This window comes from Xenopus laevis, chromosome 4L (assembly GCF_017654675.1).
Source record: "Xenopus laevis strain J_2021 chromosome 4L, Xenopus_laevis_v10.1, whole genome shotgun sequence".
Lineage (NCBI taxonomy): Eukaryota > Metazoa > Chordata > Amphibia > Anura > Pipidae > Xenopus > Xenopus laevis.
Window position 1 is genome coordinate 23,815,003 of NC_054377.1, and position 19,839 is coordinate 23,834,841.

At 42.3% G+C, this 19,839-nt stretch overlaps 1 protein-coding gene across 4 annotated transcripts; it reads left to right on the forward strand.

Annotated features, from left to right (window-relative positions):
• The first annotated feature begins 1,802 nt into the window (after positions 1-1,802).
• lgals12.L (galectin 12 L homeolog) lies at positions 1,803-13,716 on the forward strand. Of its 4 annotated transcripts, none has more exons than XM_018257555.2 (9): positions 1,803-1,822; positions 4,667-4,755; positions 5,917-6,130; positions 6,241-6,360; positions 9,184-9,222; positions 9,683-9,709; positions 10,451-10,539; positions 12,763-12,925; positions 13,417-13,716. In XM_018257555.2, the coding sequence occupies exons 2-9, from the start codon at positions 4,679-4,681 to the stop codon at positions 13,561-13,563; spliced, it is 876 nt and encodes a 291-aa protein (XP_018113044.1). In that variant the 5' UTR covers positions 1,803-1,822; positions 4,667-4,678; the 3' UTR covers positions 13,564-13,716. The 4 variants fall into 4 exon arrangements, with proteins under 4 accessions (XP_018113044.1, XP_018113041.1, XP_018113042.1 ...); XM_018257552.2 differs by lacking the exon at positions 1,803-1,822 and adding an exon at positions 1,836-1,932; XM_018257554.2 differs by lacking the exon at positions 1,803-1,822 and adding an exon at positions 1,876-2,013.
• Positions 13,717-19,839: the final 6,123 nt, after the last annotated feature.

Genomic DNA, 19,839 nt, shown 5'->3' on the forward strand with positions numbered 1-19,839 from the left:
ATTTTTGGTCACTCATGCTTCTCAGACCTTCTGTGTACATTTGTACATATATAAAAATATTCCCTGTATATCTGACTAATTTAACATATGGGAGTTGCCATATTGTTTTGCTGTTTAGGGCTCTTACAGACGAGCGTTTCGTTTTTATGCATTCAGCCGCAGTGGAGCACAGGAGTAGACGCATTCAGGTAGCCGCCGAACACAGGAAAAATGCAGCATGTTGTGTCTCAACCTGCGTTCAGCGCCTACATGTGCCTGTGTGAGTACAGCCCCATTGAAAAAAACTGAATGTGTCTACTCCTGCGCTCCCCTGCGGCTGAACACATAAAAACGGAACGCAGGGGAGCGCAGCTTCAAATGCTCGTCTGTAAGAGCCCTAAGGGTAGGGACACACTGGGCGATTTGGGGAGTTTTAGTCGCCTGGCGACTAATCGCCGCGACTTTTCTCCCCGAATGCCTCCCCTCGCTCTGCGCCTGGCTAAAATGAAAAATCGCCTGCGCTAATCACACGCGGCGATTCGTTTTCCGAAGTCGCCCGAAGTTTCCTTGTGAGGCAACTTCGGGCGATTTCGGAAAACGAATCGCCGCGTGTGATTAGCGCAGGCGATTTTTCATTTTAGCCAGGCGCAGAGCGAGGGGAGGCATTCGGGGAGAAAAGTCGCGGCGATTAGTCGCCAGGCGACTAAAACTCCCCAAATCGCCCAGTGTGTCCCTACCCTTAGAGACATTTTCTTAACTGATCCCAATGCCTCATCTTTTGCTTAGACACAGGCCAGGATTTTAGGAGCAGTATGTTCCCCAGCCACATCCACTTTGGTTCTGAAGTGCTAGGATTGGAGAGCAAGTCATCTTACTATAGGTGACTAGACCTGTAGCAAACTTTACACCTTCTGTCCCATAAGCCCTTAAACTCCTGTTGGGTAAGGGCTCTTACAGATTTTTACCTGCGCTACGGTTTCATGCGTTCAGCTGCACTGAATTATTTTCAATGTGGCTGTACTCACACAAATGCATGGAAGCGCCAAATGCAGGTTGGGATGCAGCATGTTGCATTTTTCCTGCGTTCGTCGGTTACATGCATCTGTGTAAGTACAGCCACTTTGAAAGGAATTCAGTGCCTCTACTCCTGCGCTCCCCTGCGGCTGAACGCTTAAAAACCGGAGCGCAGGTAAAAACGCTCGTCTGTAGGAGCTACAGGGACCGGTAGAGTTGCCATGAACAGTCCAGTAAGGAGAAGACACACATGATGTGGTGCTGATTAGTAATTTATTCAGTTGCACAGCACATGGTTGCATAAACGAATGCAGGACACAGCATAATATAGCATTGTGTATTTTATAGGTTAGAAGGCTAATTTAGACTTTTAAGAAGCTTAGGTGGGAGAAAGGTTATTCTATTCTGATCTTGCAGAAGAAGGGTTAACTGGTGCAAGGAAGTGTGCAATCAGAAAAAAACTTTTCTTCACAGGGTCTTGTACAAGTAGTTTTCGGGAGTCAGACCTTCCTTTCATTCTGAACAGTACCAAACATTGGAGCAACATTAAGGAGCAATGGCTTGCCCCCTATACTTACACCATGTGTATCCCTCCTGGGGCAGGAAAAGGGTTAACTGATTCTCTGCAAGGAACAGGTTAAGTGGTGCTATGTAGGGCTCAGGCAAGAGAAGGGTTAATGGGTGCTATGTAGGGCTCAGGCAAGAGAAGGGTTAATGGGTGCTATGTAGGGCTCAGGCAAGAGAAGGGTTAATGGGTGCTATGTAGGGCTCAGGCAAGAGAAGGGTTAATGGGTGCTGCTATGGAGGGCTCAGGCAGGATGGAGGAGGGGTAAGATATTTAATATGTGCCTCCCCTTTCCTTGTGACTAACTGCTGTTCCGATACAGAATGAATATGGATCCCCTCTCCCTGCTACTTCAGCCGCCTGTTCATTATCCGGTTTGTGGGGTGTTACGGGCAGTAGAATCAGGGGCTAGGGGTGGTTAACCCATATAATTCCTGCCATGTGTGCTTCTTTCTGTAAGTACTTTAAAGGGAAAAGGCTGGCATTCGGAATTATCAGTATGTCATGTGATTTCATGGAGGCAAAGGAAAGGGGGGCACCAGCATCCCATCTTAAAAACTACAATAATGTCTTATAATGACACCACAGTTGGTCTCCATTATTATTGTTCTGTGGAACAATGTTCACTTATCATCTGCTCACGCATTTACAGTCTTCTTATTTACACCAGCATTTTTCATATAATTCTTGTGAGTTCTTTGGGGGCCTATGTAGTAAAAGGTGCAAAGTTTACTAAAGGCCCTATAGCAGGTAGCATTTACTGGTCATGTTTTTAAAAATAAGCAGTTTATTGGTTGCTATGGGTTAATGCACCTGGGAGCTTGTGCCCTTTATCACATTCCATTTATACTGATCCCAAATCTCACCCCAATAGACCTTCAAGCTGGGGTTTGAGGTGCGTCGAGGATAGCAAAGGGGTTGTCCACCTTTAGATTAACTTTTATAATGATGTAGAGTGACATTCTGAGACAATTTTCAATTGGTTTTTATTTATTTGTGTTTTATTAGTTATTTAGCATTTTATGTAGCAGTTTGCAATTTAAGCAATCTGATGGTTAGGGTGCAAATTCCCCTAGCAACCATGCATTGATTTGAATAAGAGACTGGAATATAAATAGGAGAGGGTCTGATAAGAAAGATAAGTAATAAAGTGTAGCAATAACAATACATTTGTAGCTTTACAGAGCATTTGTTTTTAGATGGATCAGTGAAAACAAATTAAAAAAAAAAAAACTAACCGTCAGATGTATAGTTCACCTGAGTTTGATAGTGTCCATCTCAACTGCTCAATAACTGTATTGTGTTATGCTTGGTGATAGCATGTGCCATATTTTCTTCCTGCCTAAATTGTACAGTCTAGTCTGCGAGTGTACTTATTGTTGTACGTATGATTGTTGCATGTGTTTAAAAATGAGAAATAAAACTTACCTTTAAAAAAAAAAAAAAAACTATAGAAAAACATAATGAAGATCAATTGAAAAGTTGCTTCGAATTAGCCATTCTATAACATACTAAGGGTAAGGCCCAGTGTGGCCTAACCCTTAAAGTTATCTTAAAAAGGTGAACTACCCCTTTAACTGACTGATATAACCTCCTGCTTTCAAACCCCGGCAGGAGGTCCAGTCCCACAATTTTGGAACTACTTTGTCCATACATTGGCTGCTGTCTGTATCCAAACCTGTGGTGGCCATAGAACAAATAGGAGCACAGACTTGGCTACAGCCACAGAGCCTGTCACTCTGGAATCTACATGGTAATAGTTATAGAAACAAATGACCTGTTTATAGAGTCATTATTGGGATTCAAGCTGGGAATTCACCATGGGCCCCTATTGTTTGCATGCTGTCCGTGTGTAGGACTGGGGTGATTGCAGCCCACTGGGGGTCTTCATCCAAGCAGGGCTGGAACATACCTAAGGCAGAACAGAGGGGAGGGGGCGCTGGCACTCACTTCTTCTACCTAACCCTTGTCAGGCCAATTTGAAGCTGCTTGAATCCTAATACATGATAGTAATGAGGGGGAAGCATCACTGCACATTGCAGACCCCCGGCAAACCCCCCACCCTTTAGCAACCTCTACCTCCTTGTCACTTCACTCTGGCAGGGGGTGGCGATCGAGAGGTGGGGGGCATGCATTGGACGCCACTTAAGCAAGGGCTCAGCATTTCAGACGAGGAAGCCCCCCTAGCCCATGAGGGCTAGAACCCCCAGGATTTGTAACAGTGCCTTACCAGCCCAATCTGACCCTGCATGCTGTAGAAATAAAGTAAAGAAATAATCAAGACCACATTGGCCATAGATATAACAATTACGATCTTTCTTGGAAAAGATCTTTCCAAGAAAGATCGTTCGTTTCAATACACAGGCTGAATCATCAGATATACAGGTAGAAACAATAGAATTCTACTTGTATCTGATGATTCAGCACTAACAATGGCCGATGTTTGGGTGCCTTCAAAATTTTCCGCCCAGCCCAATTGACAAGCCGACAGATATTCAAGTCTTCTGCCGATATTGGTCAGCTATTTTCCCAACATACACGCACTGAATATCGTACGAAAATTTGTTTTGTACAATATTATCTGTGCGTCTATGGCCAGGTGACTATAAGCCCCTGTGTTCTTGAACTGCTGCCTCCTGTATTCCATTAGCCAAAAGTGGTTATGCTATTCTGTGAGTTGTAAATCAATTACAACTAGACTTCTTCAGGTTGAAGAAGTAAAAGGGATCCAAATAAGGTACTGTACCCTGGGACAAACAGAACTAAGCGATCAGGAATTATAGTAACCTAAAGCTGTTTGCCGATGTCACCTATGAATGGTTAATTTGTGCAATTTGGTTACCTCGGTAGTGGGGCCCAGGGCAAACACTGGTGCAGATACATTATAAGAAGATCACATGAACAGTTTGATACACTCCTTGTCTGATGGGATATTTCAACAAACCTGAACTATATCAGAACAGACAATATCAGCTGATATATGGCCGGTAACTGTAAATGTTATCCCTGGTACTCTTCCAGGAAAAAGAAACATCATCTATTAAAGGGTTACCTCTTACTTATGGTAGATATATAACCGTAACTCTACAAAATACTGTGTCCCTGCAGGTTGTTCCCTACATGTGCACAATTTTTGGGGGTTTGCGTCCTGGAAAAATGGTTCTTGTTCAAGGCAGAGTCTCTGGCACAGCTAATAGGTGAGTCAAAATGTGTGTTCCAATCCGCAAAGAACACTGGCATTAATAGAGGTAGTTTACCTTTAAAGGAGAAGGAAAGGTTAAAACTAAGTAAGCCTTATCAGAAAGGTCCATCTAAATATACCAGTAAACCCCCAAAGTAGTGCTGCTCTGAGTCCCCTGTCAAAAGAAACACTGCATTTCTTTCCTTCTATTGTGTACTCATGGGCTTCTGTATCAGACTTCCTGCCTTCAGCTTAAACCTCATTGCCCTGGGCAAGAGCATGCTCAGTTTGCTCCTCTTCCCCACCCCCTCCCTTTTCTACTGTAATCTGAGCCCAGAGCAGGGAGAGACTCAGGCAGGAAGTGATGTCACACCATGTTAATACTGCAGCTCCTATCCTAAACAAACAGAGAGTTTCTAGAGCTTTTTACTCAGGTATGGTAAAACATTCGACAGAATAAATATAGCATTCTAGATTGCACTATTGCAGCTAATCTATTGGCAATAAAATGCCTCCGTAGCTTTCCTTCTCCTTTAAATTAACTTTTAGTATGATGCCGATATTTGCATTTCGTTTTAATTCTTTATTCATTTTTTTCAGTTATTTTGATTATTGTTCAGCAGCTCTCCAATTTGGTATTTCAGCATCTATCTGGTTGCTAGGGTCTTATTTACCCTAGCAACCAGACAGTGGTTTGTGTGAGAGATAGGAATATGAATAGGACAGGGCCAGAATTGAAATATATAACGATATACGTAATAACGAGTAACAATAAACCTGCATACTATGTATGCATTATGAGTTCAGGTTCTGGGAGTTGTAATTTACATTAGCAAGAAGGCCCAGGCAATATAACAACATTTGTTACAGTCAAAATATTGCTTCACAGTACATACTAACAAATCCATTTAACTACAACTTCCAGCTATATAGATCATGATACATAATAATAAAAGTTTTTTAAAACTCTCATCCTCCCATCAACTCAAAATTCGAATAAAAAAAGACCAACCGAAATGTATTTAAAAAAATAGGCTGTATTTGATGTGCGATTAAAAACAGCCTTTCACTATTTCAGGCCACTGTACCGCCAGTATACAGACAGAATGCCCCTGGATTTAATTGGTTGGCGTTATATGATTCAGAAATACTGTATCTTTTGTCTATCTCTCCCTAGATTCCAGATAGATCTACAGGTGGGTTGCAGCACAAGGCCACGAGCTGATGTGGCTTTTCATTTTAACCCCCGATTCTCTTCCTCTGAAACATCAGTAGTGTGCAATACTCTGCACATGGAACAGTGGCTTCATGAGGTCCACCATCCTGGTCCTCAGCTTCGCAAGGGGCAACCATTTTTGTTGCTCTTCCTTTTTCTGGAGGACAAAATCAAGGTGAGAAGAAGGTGGGAAGGCATTGATCCTGTCGTTGGTATCATGATACAAGGAGGTGTCTCTCATGTTTGATACAATACTCTGCAGCAACTTATTCTATTCTCCATCAGGTCAGCATTAATGGCCAACACCTTCTAGATTACCCCAACCGTCTCCCACTGTGTGATGTAGACACAATAGGAATACATGGAGATATCTCAGTGCAGGGGATCTCTTTCCTGTGCAGAAATGTAAGTACCACAAAGGTGTGTAGTAGTAATCACTGGGACTCACATTACTATTATGTATTTATAGACTTTTTTTGATGTGGCAGATTATCAAGATAATTACAATTCCTTTGTTCGATATTAAGAGATATTTAATGGAGCCACCACTTGATAAAGGGGGACAGTCCCAAAAAGTTAAGATGCCAACTTTGATTTGCTTGCTTTCCAAAATCTGTTAATAGTGGGCTTCTCTTGCACTTGGGACCTAGACCCATTTTAAGACTCATGGGTACAGTCAGGTTTCTAAATGGGGTTGTTCATTTTTCAATTATGTGGTGTAGAGAGTGATATTCCGAGACAATTTGGAATTGGCTTTCATTTTTTATTATATGTGGTCTTTGAGTTATTTTGTGCAGTTTGCAATTTGGTTGCTAGGATCCAAATTACCCTAGCAGCCATGCACTGATTGAAATATGAATAATAGAGGGCTGAATAGAAAGATGACTAATAAAAAGCAATAACAATACATGAGATATATATGAGAGAGAGGTACCTAAGGGCCTATCGTATGCCTAGTGTGGCAGGGTTAGGGGTGTTGTCCTCGAGCACCTATATGATAAATGTAGTTTTTCTAGAAAAAAATAAAATTTCCTCCTGAAGTCACCTCCTGAAATTTTCTGTGTAAATCCAGCAACGGAGCTGGATCGGTGAGGGGTACAGTACCTGGCTCAGTATTGGCAGGGGTGACCTCATGCATTGACAGATGTGACTGACTTGCTGCCAAACATGACATCACATGCATGCACATATTGCCATCGGGGGGAGGTGCTCTAAAGACTAGTGCCTATTGTTGCAAAGGACGAAAATACATCGCTATCAGTGATCCCCCATCTGAAATCTCGAGAGTTCGAAGAATAATTAACAAACTATAAAAAAGAAAAATATAAGGACCAATTGAAAAGTTGAATATTACTAGCCATTCTATAACATACTAAAAGAAAAGTGAACCACCCCTTTAAAATAAAATAAACTGCAGTGTGGAAGGGCCCATAAGCAGTACATAGATGCAAAGATAAAATTGCACGAAAATTTTGTTTAGTTAAATTTTCGGACTGTGTGTGGATTGTCCCGACATTTTTCGTGCCATGGCGATCTGTTGTTGTAGTCTTATCAGATTTATATTGGCTACCGATCAGATCTCTGCATGTATTGCCGATCTGACTATATCAATTAGAGATTGTCACTACTATTTGTCTGACTTTTGTACACTTGCTGTCATGGCCAGAACATCGACTGATTTGTTTTTTTACTGCTGTATTTAATCTGAATGATTAGTTGCTGGTCGGAAGAATGTATGAGGCTAGAATCTGCATGTCTATGGCAAGCCTTAGACATATGGGGGCAAATTCATTTCGCCGCACTTCGCCAAGCGAAGTTTCGCCATTCATTAAAATCCGAAGTTGCGCTCAGGGAGCCGAACGGTAGCGAAGTTGCGCTATCGTTAATTCGTCAAGCAAAGTTATGCTAGCGATGCCTAATTTGCATACGGCGCTAAGTTAAAGTACAATGGACGTATATGTTGCAGCAAATACATTACACTACACAAGCCTTGGAAATCTTCATAAAATAAAGTTGTTATATTGCCCTACACATGTGCCCACTGTATAGTTTAGGTGCCATATGTTAGGAAATGTAGGGGAGGGGAAGGAGGGTACCCCCCAAAAAAATGTACAATCTTTTTCAGCCCATCACCCTTAAAAAAGGAAAAGACGCCAGCGTTTTTTGCGACTTAGAAAAAATTTCAACTTTTTTTGAAGCAATCCCTATTTACTCTATTGCACTTCGCCTGGTCTGAGGTGAAGAAGGCAAGTCTGGCGCAAGAGGTAACGTTCAGTAAAATGCGCAAGTTAGTGAATTAGCGTTTGAAAATTATGGGGTAGGGTGCGCTAGTAATTGCAGATAAAATATTTCCAGGGACCTGTGTGGGGAGACAATATATAGAGTAGTACGCCCAAAAGAGAAACCTTTACAGACTTTCTATGGAACTACTCACATATTTGAAGTACAAATGCGTGTATATCGTCTTCGATGTAGTCCTGCAATACAGAGGCTTCAAATGGTGTTATATCGTCGGAACCGCAAGTATCGCCCTGTGGTATATTTTTTCGCTTACCAGATCGTAGTGAAACGAAAGCTTATAGTCTAGCGTGTATTCCTCAGGGTGCGCTCCCTTGTCGGCGGACAGGGAACTGTATCGTCCACTTGGAGTAGCTGCTAGACCTGGTGATTACAGCTCGCCTCGTGTGCTGGCGTAGTTACGTCTCTTCGCCATAGCGCAAGTTCACCTGTCGTAAGGGTGCGAAGCCCCAGCTATTGCACTGAATGTCCGCTTGAGAAAGTCAGCTGTGGCTGGATACATTGCTCTACCCAGATCTATGTTCATAAAGATTTGTGACATTTTTGTTTTTAGAATTTGTGTAGAGCTATGGAATCTGTTACATGGAAACTGGTTATCCAGAAAGCTGATTTCTGTGTAATAATAAAACAGTACCTTGTAATTGATACAAACTAAGATCAAAACTAGCCTACTGGGTTTTTTAACATGATGTTTTAGTACACAAGGTATTGTGATCCACATTATGGAAAGATTCCTTTTCCCGACAACCCCAGGCATTCTGTATAATATATCCCATACCTGTGTAATGGTCATGGTTATTCTTGGTCACTTTCTCTTCTGTGAATGATACTCTTTTATTTACCCTGTGCTACCTATACATTTATCCTGTTTTATTTCTGTGCCCTCTTACTAATCTCAGTAACAGTCTATCTTGTTTGCTTCTTCTATAGCCTTTTAGTGACAGTATCACAGAATATCCAGTGTGCCAGGTAATAAACAAGGAGACACATAAATCCTGCTTTCCAAAATTGTATACATTGAGATTGTACCTTATTGGGAAATTGCCTGACTTTCTTATACACTGTGTAATCTTAGGTGGTGTATGAATGATTCGTCTTTCTATTCTTTTCTTGCAAGTTATGTGATTTTAGCACATACCAACATCTTTGTGAGTCTGAATTGCTATAATGATGTTTCCAGTAGGCATTGTCATTGGGGCCCCCTTAATGGGAAACTCCAGCGTATAATGTTCATTTATTTAAAATTTTGGGAAGATGTTTAGACACTTGTACTTTGTACATCAGTCACTAGGTGGTAGGCTTGCCTTTTTAAAGTTCCTGTAAAGTACATGTGAAATGCTTCTATAATCATGAACCCCACTTACTGCACCAGTAACAAAACTTTAATTCATCACTTAATCACATAAATTCTTTTTCTCTTGTATTCCAGCCCCTAAAACTTGGCAATGTGGCGATGGTAAGTTTACAGTGCAATTGTGGATGTAAATGGATTTCTTACATCTTTATAAGATTTCATGAGAAACCTATGCAAATAGGTGAAAACTTGCCCTTTCTGTTTTTGCCACCTTGAGAACACAGGCCTAATTACCCCAAGTTCACAATGCACCACTTCATACAGACAGGGGTCCCAAAGGAGCAAGCTGGAAGTCAGAGGAGTGATAGGGGCCATGACTTGGGGATGAGCAGGCCCTGTTATGGGGTGGTGGCAGGATGGAAAATGTAGTTTGGAGAGAAGGACAGAGGTGGGGTGTAGGAGCCTATAAGAAAAGATTTTTAGTTTGGCAAGTAATCTTTGGTAAGTAATTGCCGTATCGGCGCATGCACAGTTGGAGTCTTCTGCTTTGTGATAACTGCGCATTTGCCAAAAGTGAAAAAAATTACCGAATTGCCAGAAGACCTGAAGATTATGGAAGCACTGGAAGATGGAACCAGTGAGCTCCACTGCGCTGACTCTGCAACAAGGGGTAATTAACGGCTTAGCGGCATTTACAGTTTAAAGGCCCCTCCTAAAAAGTTATTGGACCTTCTTGCCATTGTAATTCCATAACGTATGTTCAGTATTTTGTTAACCTCATACATTGTCAAGCTGTTCAGCTGGAGGTCCAAAAACTGAATGTGGCCCTCCCCAAGGTTTTATAATTGACCCACTTCACTAGGAAAAAGTGCTCTCAACCTTTTCTTTTATTTCTCTTCACAGACTACACCCCTTTCAAAGACTTTACCCAATGGTATCTCAGAAGGCCACATGACTACCGTGCGTGGTCTAGCGTCAGCCAACCCAGATGAGTCAGTACTATGTCTGTTTTACTACATTTATATCTTACATTTTGGGGCTTGTTTATTTGCTAGCTCTGCCCTGCTCAACTTACTTCCTGATCTAGAGGTGTACCCGTGGAACAATATGATAAATTCAGCATGTGTTCCCAAGTATATGGTTTCTTTGAGAGGTAGACTATGTTGAGGCTACCTAGTGGGTTGAGCTTTTTCCATAAGCAATAGATAGAAGGTGAACTTAGGCAAGCCCAATAATACATGAGTAATAGCTAATTTGAAGTAAGAGGTAGTAGGGTCCATACCCCACTAGGGATAGCTAACAGTACAGGGACAATCAGTATATTCTGGTCAGTGCATCACAGAGTATAAAGTAGCCTACGGTGGTATTACTGATTTTGTGTTTAATAAATGGTTTCCATCCAGAGTGTAGTGGGCCAAAATGTAACCTAGTTTATGGTGTTAGCAGCCTATGTTGTAATTTGAGCAAGTGTTACTGATTGCCTGTTGGCCAACATTCTCTGCCTCATAAAATGCAAATTAATGAATGTGAAATCTATCTGACCAGTGCTCACTTAGGGGCCGATTCACTAACTTCGAGTGAAGGATTCGAAGTAAAAAAACTTTGAATTTCGAAGTGTTTTTTGGGCTACTTCGACCATCGAATGGGCTACTACGACCTACAACTTCGAATCGAACTAAAAATCGTTCAACCATTCGACCATTCGATAGTCGAAGTACTGTCTCTTTAAGAAAAAACTTCGACCCCCTAGTTCGCCATCTAAAAGCTACCGAACTCAATGTTAGCATATGGGGAAGGTCCCCATAGGCTTGGCTAACTTTTTTTCATCGAAGGATATTCCTTCGATCGTTGGATTAAAATCCTTCGAATCGTTTGATTCGAAGGATTTTATTGTTCAATCGAAGGAATAATCCTTCGATCGTTCAGTCGCACTATTTGCGCTAAAATCCTTTTACTTCGATAGTCGAAGGATTTTAATTCCCAGTCGAATATCGAGGGTTAATTAACCCTCGATATTCGACCCTTTGTGAATCGGCCCCTTACTGTCTGGGAAGCAGGGCCGCTCCGGCCATGAGGCAAGGTGAGAATCTTGCCTCAGGCGGCATGGAGCGGCCTGTTACCAGGGGCGGCAAAAAGCCGCCTCTGGTAACTTTAAGAGCTGAATTTCCGTTTTTTAAAACGGAAATTCGGCTCTTCTAGCGCAGCGAGCGCAATAGCGCTCACTGCACTAGCGATGCGGCCCCTCCTCCACCCGCTCCGACGCTGGTATTAGAAGAGCGGAGCAGGAGGAGGGGCGGCATTGGGGCTGCTGCCTCAGGCGGCAGCAGCCCCTGAAACGTGCCCTGAAACGTGCCTGCTGGGAAGAGTTTATGGATTATCTCCAGGTCTCCTGACTGCCTGGCTAATGCTAATGGCTGTCCTGCCAATGGGGGTTTATGAGGGGTGGAGCAATCCTTACGGCTTTGGGATTCAAAGTTGGGTTTCCGGTATGCAATACAGGTATGTTATCCCTTATCTGGAAACCTGTTATCCAGAATGCTCCAAATTATGGGAAGGCTATCTCTCATAGACTCCATTTAATCAAATAATTCTAATTTTAAAAAATCTTTTTCTCTGTCATTTCCCATAGACTCTATAATAATGAATTTATCATTTTAAAATGTTTCCTTTTTCTCTATAATAATAAAACAATACATTGTACTTGATCCCACCTAAGATATAATTAATCCGTATCACACCTCAGATATAATTAATGCGTATCAGAGTAAAAACAGTCCTATTGAGTTTATTTAATGTTAAAAGAATGTTGTACTAGATTTAACATATGGAAATACAAATTATGGAAATTATGTCCCGAGCATTCTGGACAACTTCTGGTATAATATTACAGAGTGCAAACTGATAAGGACTTTCAGCACAATGAGATTAAAATAATTTCAGAGGCCACCAAAACTTAGGTAATAAGATATTTTTCTTAAAACTTCTATACATCATTCAGTGCCCCGGTGTCTTCTATAGCTTCATGGCACTCCAGTAGTCACAGGGTCTGCTTCTCTATACTATATAGGAGTCTGGTTCCTTTGGATATGTATCTTTTAAAAACATAAATATCTTTCAAGCCAGAGCATAGGAATCTTCTCAAGAATAAAAGTCTAATAAAACTGCATTATACATTTAACGTTTCCATAGGATTAATATTTTTGGTTTTTTTATAGGATTGTTATCCTGTTAAAATCTGCTGACTTCATTCCTTTCAAGCTAACTGCCAGCTTTAGAGACCAGACCCTGCTTTACAGTTACCTAATGGGCCCACGGTGGGCTGAGCCCCAGGAAATTCAGACTCCATTTTTCTTGTTTCATGCAGAAAGATTTGTTCAGGTAATATTTTATTAGATTAGAGAGGATAAACACTAAACACTGTGGTTTCCTTATGCGTCTGTATGATTCTATCCATATTTAAATATCAAAAGTCAACTTTAAAAGGCACTCGTAACCAGGGTACCTGAATGCAGTCCATACAGAGTACATCTATAGAATTACGCACACAAATGTTACATTTGAGAACAAACCAAATCTTTCAACTAGGTCCCAACAAAGTCCTGTAAATGTGGATTTCTATAGATGTGTTTCATATATAAAAGTCCATGATCATTTGTAACTATTGAGTAGTTATTCTGGGCCCTCAGTTGAAAGTTCTCTGGGGCGCTGGCTGGCCAGTCCTTCCCTTATAGCTGGATATCAAGGTACCCTTCTTACAGAGAAATAGGAATTGAGTACGTATGTATCATTGCACAGTTACGCAACAAGATTAAAAATAACCTTAAATAACAGGATGTCATTTTTATGTTTGTTTGTTTTTTACCCCACAGATACACATCTTTTCTGAGACTAATGGCTTCAGGCTTGCAATTAATGGGGTGCCACTGGGTGTATTCTGTCCTCCTGTTCTGGACCTGAAATCCATTAATGAGATACAGATCAATGGCAGCATCAAAATATACAGTTTTATATGCTGACCTCATTCCATCACATTGCCCATATATGATTTTCTTGATAGTTGAGACTTGCCTTCCACTATCTTTCCTGTTCTGCGCAGAACAGCCCCCTACTCTAGCATGCTGCAATCTGTTTATACTGGATCATCTTGATGAATAAATGATGGAAAGGTCTAGCCTGTGCATTATGGCTTATTATGGCTTGTTAGTTGTATGCTCTTTCTAACAACACTTTTATGGAAAGCAATTATACGCTTAAGGGGCCATGTAATAAAAAGGTCTTAAAGGGTGGTTCACCTTAAGTTAACTTTTAGAATGTTATAAAATGGCCACTGATGGAGTCACTGACTCCATCAAAAAACCTACCTAAGTCTACAAATGCATTATTGTCTCAGAATATCACATACTAAAACAGCATTTAAACGTAAACGACCCCTTTTGCTACCCAATCAGCAGATAGCATTTACACATCAGTTGTTGAAAGACATCGGAGTGGTTGCTGGGCAAACAAAATACTTTATTGCATTAACCATTTGTGTGCAACAGAAGCCTCTTATGACACGTATTACTGTCTATTCAATGTCAATGTTTATTTCATGGTGGTATTGGTTATTAACACACTTTGTAACGTGTTGTTGCTCCTGTCTTCATGCAAACTGAGGCTGAGGGCTTGCCATCTCTGTCTAATATTCAATGTTTTTACATACAATACTCACAGATCTTATTCCAGTTCTATCCCAATGCAGCGTTATCTTTTGGTGAGAAGTGGATTATTAAAACATGAGGCAGATGTAGATAAACTCCCAAAGTTTTGCATCAGGTCCTTGGATTTTATGTTTGCCGTGTTACACCAAATGGCATTTCATGAGAATTACTATTTTAGATTCTACCCTATGCCTCTTGTGGCTCCAGATGAAGTGCAGTATTGCTCTTTCAAGGTCCATAATGCTCTGCCTAGGTATTGCACGCTGTATCAAAAGAGGAAATTAGGCCAAAACAGAGAGGTTATATCTGTTCCACTCTAGCATTAGAAATTCTATACATTTTTCATAACTCGCTGCATAGAGTGTCATAGGGGCAGATGTATCAAGGATAGAATATCGATGGTTAATTAACCCTCGATATTCGACTGGCGAATTAAAATACTTCGAATATCGAAGTCGAAGGATTTTGCACAATTCGTTCGATCGAACAAACCATTAAATCCTTCGAATCGACCGATTCAAAGGATTTTAATCCATCGATCGAAGGATTATCCTTTGATCAGAAAAAACTTGGAAAGCCTATGCGGACCTTCCCTATAGGCTAACATTGGCCTCGGTAGGTTTTAGGTGGCGAACTAGGGGGTCGAAGAAATTAGTACTTCGATTATCGAATGGTTGAATAGTCGAACGATTTTTAGTTCGAATTGTTCGATTTGAAGTCGAAGGTCGTAGTCGAAGTAGCCAATTCGATGGTCGAAGTAGCCAAAAAAACCATTCGAAAATCTAACAATTTTTCCTCTATTCCTTCACTCAAACTTAGTGAATGTGCCCCATAATGTGGGGTAAGCTTTATTCCCAGATATGTAATAGACGTATGCTGCCAATTATAGGGAAGGTTTTAGTTTCAAACAGGGAGTCGGACATACTAAATGGCATCATTTATTTTGTAGCCAGATAGTGTCTCGTATCACATTAATACAGCGAGAAAATTTGGAGAAGTTTGAGAGCAAGTCATAAATTACATTGTCAGCATACATAGAAATCTTATGTTGTCTCCCCTGGACGGATAAACCATGTATATCTGAGTGGCCCCTAATATTCTGTGCCAGGGGTTCAATTCTGAGGGCTGGGGATAACACCTGCCTGGTTACATTAATAATATTGATAGGTTGGGAAAAGTTAGATTATATTTTAAGTTCAGTACTTGGTTGCAGTAAAGAACAAAAGATGATGGTACCTAAATCCATGGGGACTATCGGTCCCTGACTTGTATTATTATTCCTTAGCAACCAAGGAGAAACAGGTGATTGGATGGCTTTCACTAATTCCACTGCCCCCAAATCCAGACTTTCCTCCGGGGCTCATCCCAGCTAATAGGGAAATATTAGCAGAACATTCAATTGTATAGGAAACTTTCTATGGTTGTTGATAGGGATGTAGCGAACGTCGGAAAAAAAGTTCGCGAACATATTCGCGAACTTGCGCAAAAATGCGAGCGGTTCGCGAACGGTTCGCGAACCCCATAGACTTCAATGGGAAGGCGAACTTTAACATCTAGAAAAGACATTTCTGGCCAGAAAAATGATTTTAAAGTTGTTTAAAGGGTGCAACGACCTGGACAGTGGCATGCCAGAGGGGGATCAAGGGCAAAAATGTATCTGAAAAATCTGCCTGTGTGTGCTTGGAAGAGATAGTGTAGGGGGAGAGCTGTTAGTGATTTCAGGGACAGATGATAGTAAGTTTGCTGGCTAGTAATCTGCTTGATACTGCTCTGTATTGGAGGGACAGAAGTCTGCAGGGATTTGAGGGACATTTTAGCTTAGGTAGCTTTGCTGGCTAGTAATCTACTGTTCTCTTTAAACAACTGCCATACGTTGACCTTGTAGGCATTGTTTGCCCAGTTTTTTTGGACGCAGCCACTGAAGCACAGTTGCCAGAAAAAATATGCCATATAAATGCTGAAAATAGTCATTTTTCGCCATACGTTGACCTTGTAGACATTGTTTGCCCAGTTTTTTTGGACGCAGCCACTGAAGCACAGTTGCCAGAAAAAATATGCCATATAAATGCTGAAAATAGTAATTTTTCGCCATACGTTGACCTTGTAGACATTGTTTGCCCAGTTTTTTTGGTTGCAGCCACTGAAGCACAGTTGCCAGAAAAAATATGCCACATAAATGCTGAAAATAGTCATTTTTTGCCATATACGTTGAGTCAACGTATGGCAAAAAATGACTATTTTCAGCATTTATATGGCATATTTTTTCTGGCCTCTGTGCTTCAGTGGCTGTGGCCAAAAAAACTGGGCAAACAATGCCTACAAGGTCAACGTCGTTGACCTTGTAGGCATTGTTTGCCCAGTTTTTTTGGCCACAGCCACTGAAGCACAGAGGCCAGAAAAAATATGCCATATAAATGCTGAAAATAGTCATTTTTTTGGTCGCAGCCACTGAAGCACAGTTGCCAGAAAAATTATGCCATATAAATGCTGAAAATATAAATTTTTTTGGTTGCAGCCACTGAAGCACAGAGGCCAGAAAAATTATGCCATATAAATGCAGAAAATATGCATTTTTTTGGTCGCAGCCACTGAAGCACAGTTGACAGAAAAATTATGCCATATAAATGCTGAAAATATAAATTTTTTTGGTTGCAGCCACTGAAGCACAGAGGCCAGAAAAATTATGCCATATAAATGCAGAAAATAGTCATTTTTTTGGTCGCAGCCACTGAAGCACAGTTGCCAGAAAAATTATGCCATATAAATGCTGAAAATATAAATTTTTTTGGTTGCAGCCACTGAAGCACAGAGGCCAGAAAAATTATGCCATATAAATGCAGAAAATATGCATTTTTTTGGTCGCAGCCACTGAAGCACAGTTGACAGAAAAATTATGCCATATAAATGCTGAAAATATAAATTTTTTTGGTTGCAGCCACTGAAGCACAGAGGCCAGAAAAATTATGCCATATAAATGCAGAAAATATGCATTTTTTTGGTCGCAGCCACTGAAGCACAGTTGCCAGAAAAATTATGCCATATAAATGCTGAAAATAGTAATTTTTTTGGTTGCAGCCACTGAAGCACAGAGGCCAGAAAAATTATGCCATATAAATGCAGAAAATATGCATTTTTTTGGTCGCAGCCACTGAAGCACAGTTGACAGAAAAATTATGCCATATAAATGCTGAAAATATAAATTTTTTTGGTTGCAGCCACTGAAGCACAGAGGCCAGAAAAATTATGTCATATAAATGCAGAAAATAGGCATTTTTTTGGTCGCAGCCACTGAAGCACAGAGGCCAGAAAAAATTAAACCAGTAGGGTTTGCACCCTAGTTTGTAACGGTGGCGGAGGGAGGAGGAGGACGCTAAAGGACAGCTGTGTGTGGAGTCATGAGGCTTGAAGAGAAGGACAGCTGCATAGAAGTCAGAACAAGTCTTCCGGCGTGCAGTAACCCTCCGAGATCCACCCCTCATTCATTTTAATAAAGGTCAGGTAATCGACACTTTTGTGACCTAGGCGAGTTCTCTTCTCAGTTACAATCCCTCCTGCTGCACTGAAGGTCCTTTCTGAGAGCACACTTGAGGCTGGGCAAGACAAGAGGTTCATGGCAAATTGTGACAGCTCTGGCCACAGATCAAGCCTGCGCACCCAGTAGTCCAGGGGTTCATCGCTCCTCAGAGTGTCGATATCTGCAGTTAATGCCAGGTAGTCCGCTACCTGCCGGTCGAGGCGTTCTTTGAGGGTGGATCCAGAAGGGTTGTGGCGCTGCCTTGGACAGAAAAACATTTGCATGTCTGACGTTACAGACTGGCCAAAGGGCTTTGTCCTTGCAGGTGTGCTCGTGGCAGGATTACTGGCACCTCTGCCCCTGGAATGTTGATGAGTTCCTGAAGTGACATCACCCTTAAAAGCATTGTACAACATGTTTTGCAGGCTGGTTTGTAAATGCCGCATCTTTTCGGACTTGTGGTATGTTGGTAACATTTCTGACACTTTATGCTTGTACCGAGGGTCTAGTAGCGTTGCGACCCAGTACAGGTCCTTCTCCTTAAGCCTCTTGATACGGGGGTCCTTCAACAGGCATGACAGCATGAAAGACCCCATTCTCACAAGGTTGGATGCAGAGCTATCCATCTCCGCTTCCTCATTATCAAGGACTGCATCATCCACGGTCTCCTCCCCCCAGCCACGTACAAGACCAGGGGTCCCCAAAAGGTCACCACTAGCCCCCTGGGAAGCCTGCTCCTGTTGGTCCTCCTCCTCCTCCACAAAGCCACCTTCCTCCTCTGACTCCACTTCTGGCACCTCTCCCTGCGTTGCAGCATGTGCCTGGGTTCGTTCTGGTGATTCCGACCAGAAATCGTGCGCTTCCAGCTCCTCGTCACGCTGGTCTACAGCCTCATCTGTCACTCGTCGCACGGCACGCTCCAGGAATAAAGCGAAGGGTATTAGGTCGCTGATGGTGCCTTCGGTGCGACTGACCATATTTGTCACCTCTTCAAAAGGTCGCATGAGCCTGCAGGCATCGCGCATAAGCACCCAGTAACGGGGGAAAAAAATCCCCAGCTGTGCAGATCCAGTCCTACCACCCAGTTCAAAAAGGTACTCGTTGACGGCCCTTTGTTGTTGCAGCAGACGTTCCAACATAAGGAGCGTTGAATTCCAGCGAGTCTGGCTGTCAGAAATCAAACGCCTGACTGGCATGTTGTAGCGCTGCTGAATGTCAGCAAGGCGTGCCATGGCTGTGTAGGAACGTCTGAAATGGGCCGACACCTTTCTGGACTGGGTGAGAACGTCCTGGAATCCTGGGTACTTGGAGACAAAACGTTGGACTATTAAATTTAACACATGTGCCATGCAGGGCACATGTGTTAAATTGCCTAGTCTCAACGCTGCCAACAGATTGCTTCCATTGTCACACACCACTTTTCCGATCTGCAGTTGGTGTGGGGTCAGCCACCGATCGGCCTGTGACTGCAGAGATGACAGGAGTACAGATCCGGTATGGTTTTTGCTTTCCAGGCACGTCATCCCCAAGACAGCGTGACAACGGCGTACCTGGCACGTCGAATAGCCTAGGGGAGCTGGGGGTGCACAGGTGTGGAGGAGGAGAAGGAGGACCCAGCAGCAGAGTAAGAAGAAGAAGAAGACGAGGTAGAGAGCGATGGAGGAGTAGAGGTGGTGGCAGAACCGCGTGCAATCCGTGGCGGTGACACCAACTCCACTGTTGTTGTTGAGCTACCCATTCCCTGCTTCCCAGCCATTACCAAGTTCACCCAGTGGGCAGTGTAGGTGACATACCTGCCCTGACCATGCTTGGAGGACCATGCGTCAGTAGTCATATGGACCTTTGGCCCAACACTAAGTGACAGAGATGCGGTAACTTGGCTCTGCACATGTTGGTACAGGTGTGGTATTCCCTTTTTAGAAAAAAAATTGCGGCTGGGTACCTTCCACTGCGGTGTCCCAATTGCTACAAATTTGCGGAAGGCCTCAGAGTCCACCAGCTGGTATGGTAAAAGCTGGCGGGCTAAGAGTGCAGACAAGCCAGCTGTCAGACGCCGGGCAAGGGGGTGACAGTCAGAC

Bases quoted from the DNA above. Each gene is read 5' to 3' on its own strand.
- lgals12.L (XM_018257552.2), top strand. From the start codon at position 1,882: ATGAATATGGATCCCCTCTCCCTGCTACTTCAGCCGCCTGTTCATTAT. The intron at 1,933-4,666 runs GTTTGTGGGGTG...GTGTCCCTGCAG, and splicing joins AGCCGCCTGTTCATTATCCG to GTTGTTCCCTACATGTGCAC. The intron at 9,223-9,682 runs GTAATAAACAAG...CTTGTATTCCAG, and splicing joins CAGAATATCCAGTGTGCCAG to CCCCTAAAACTTGGCAATGT.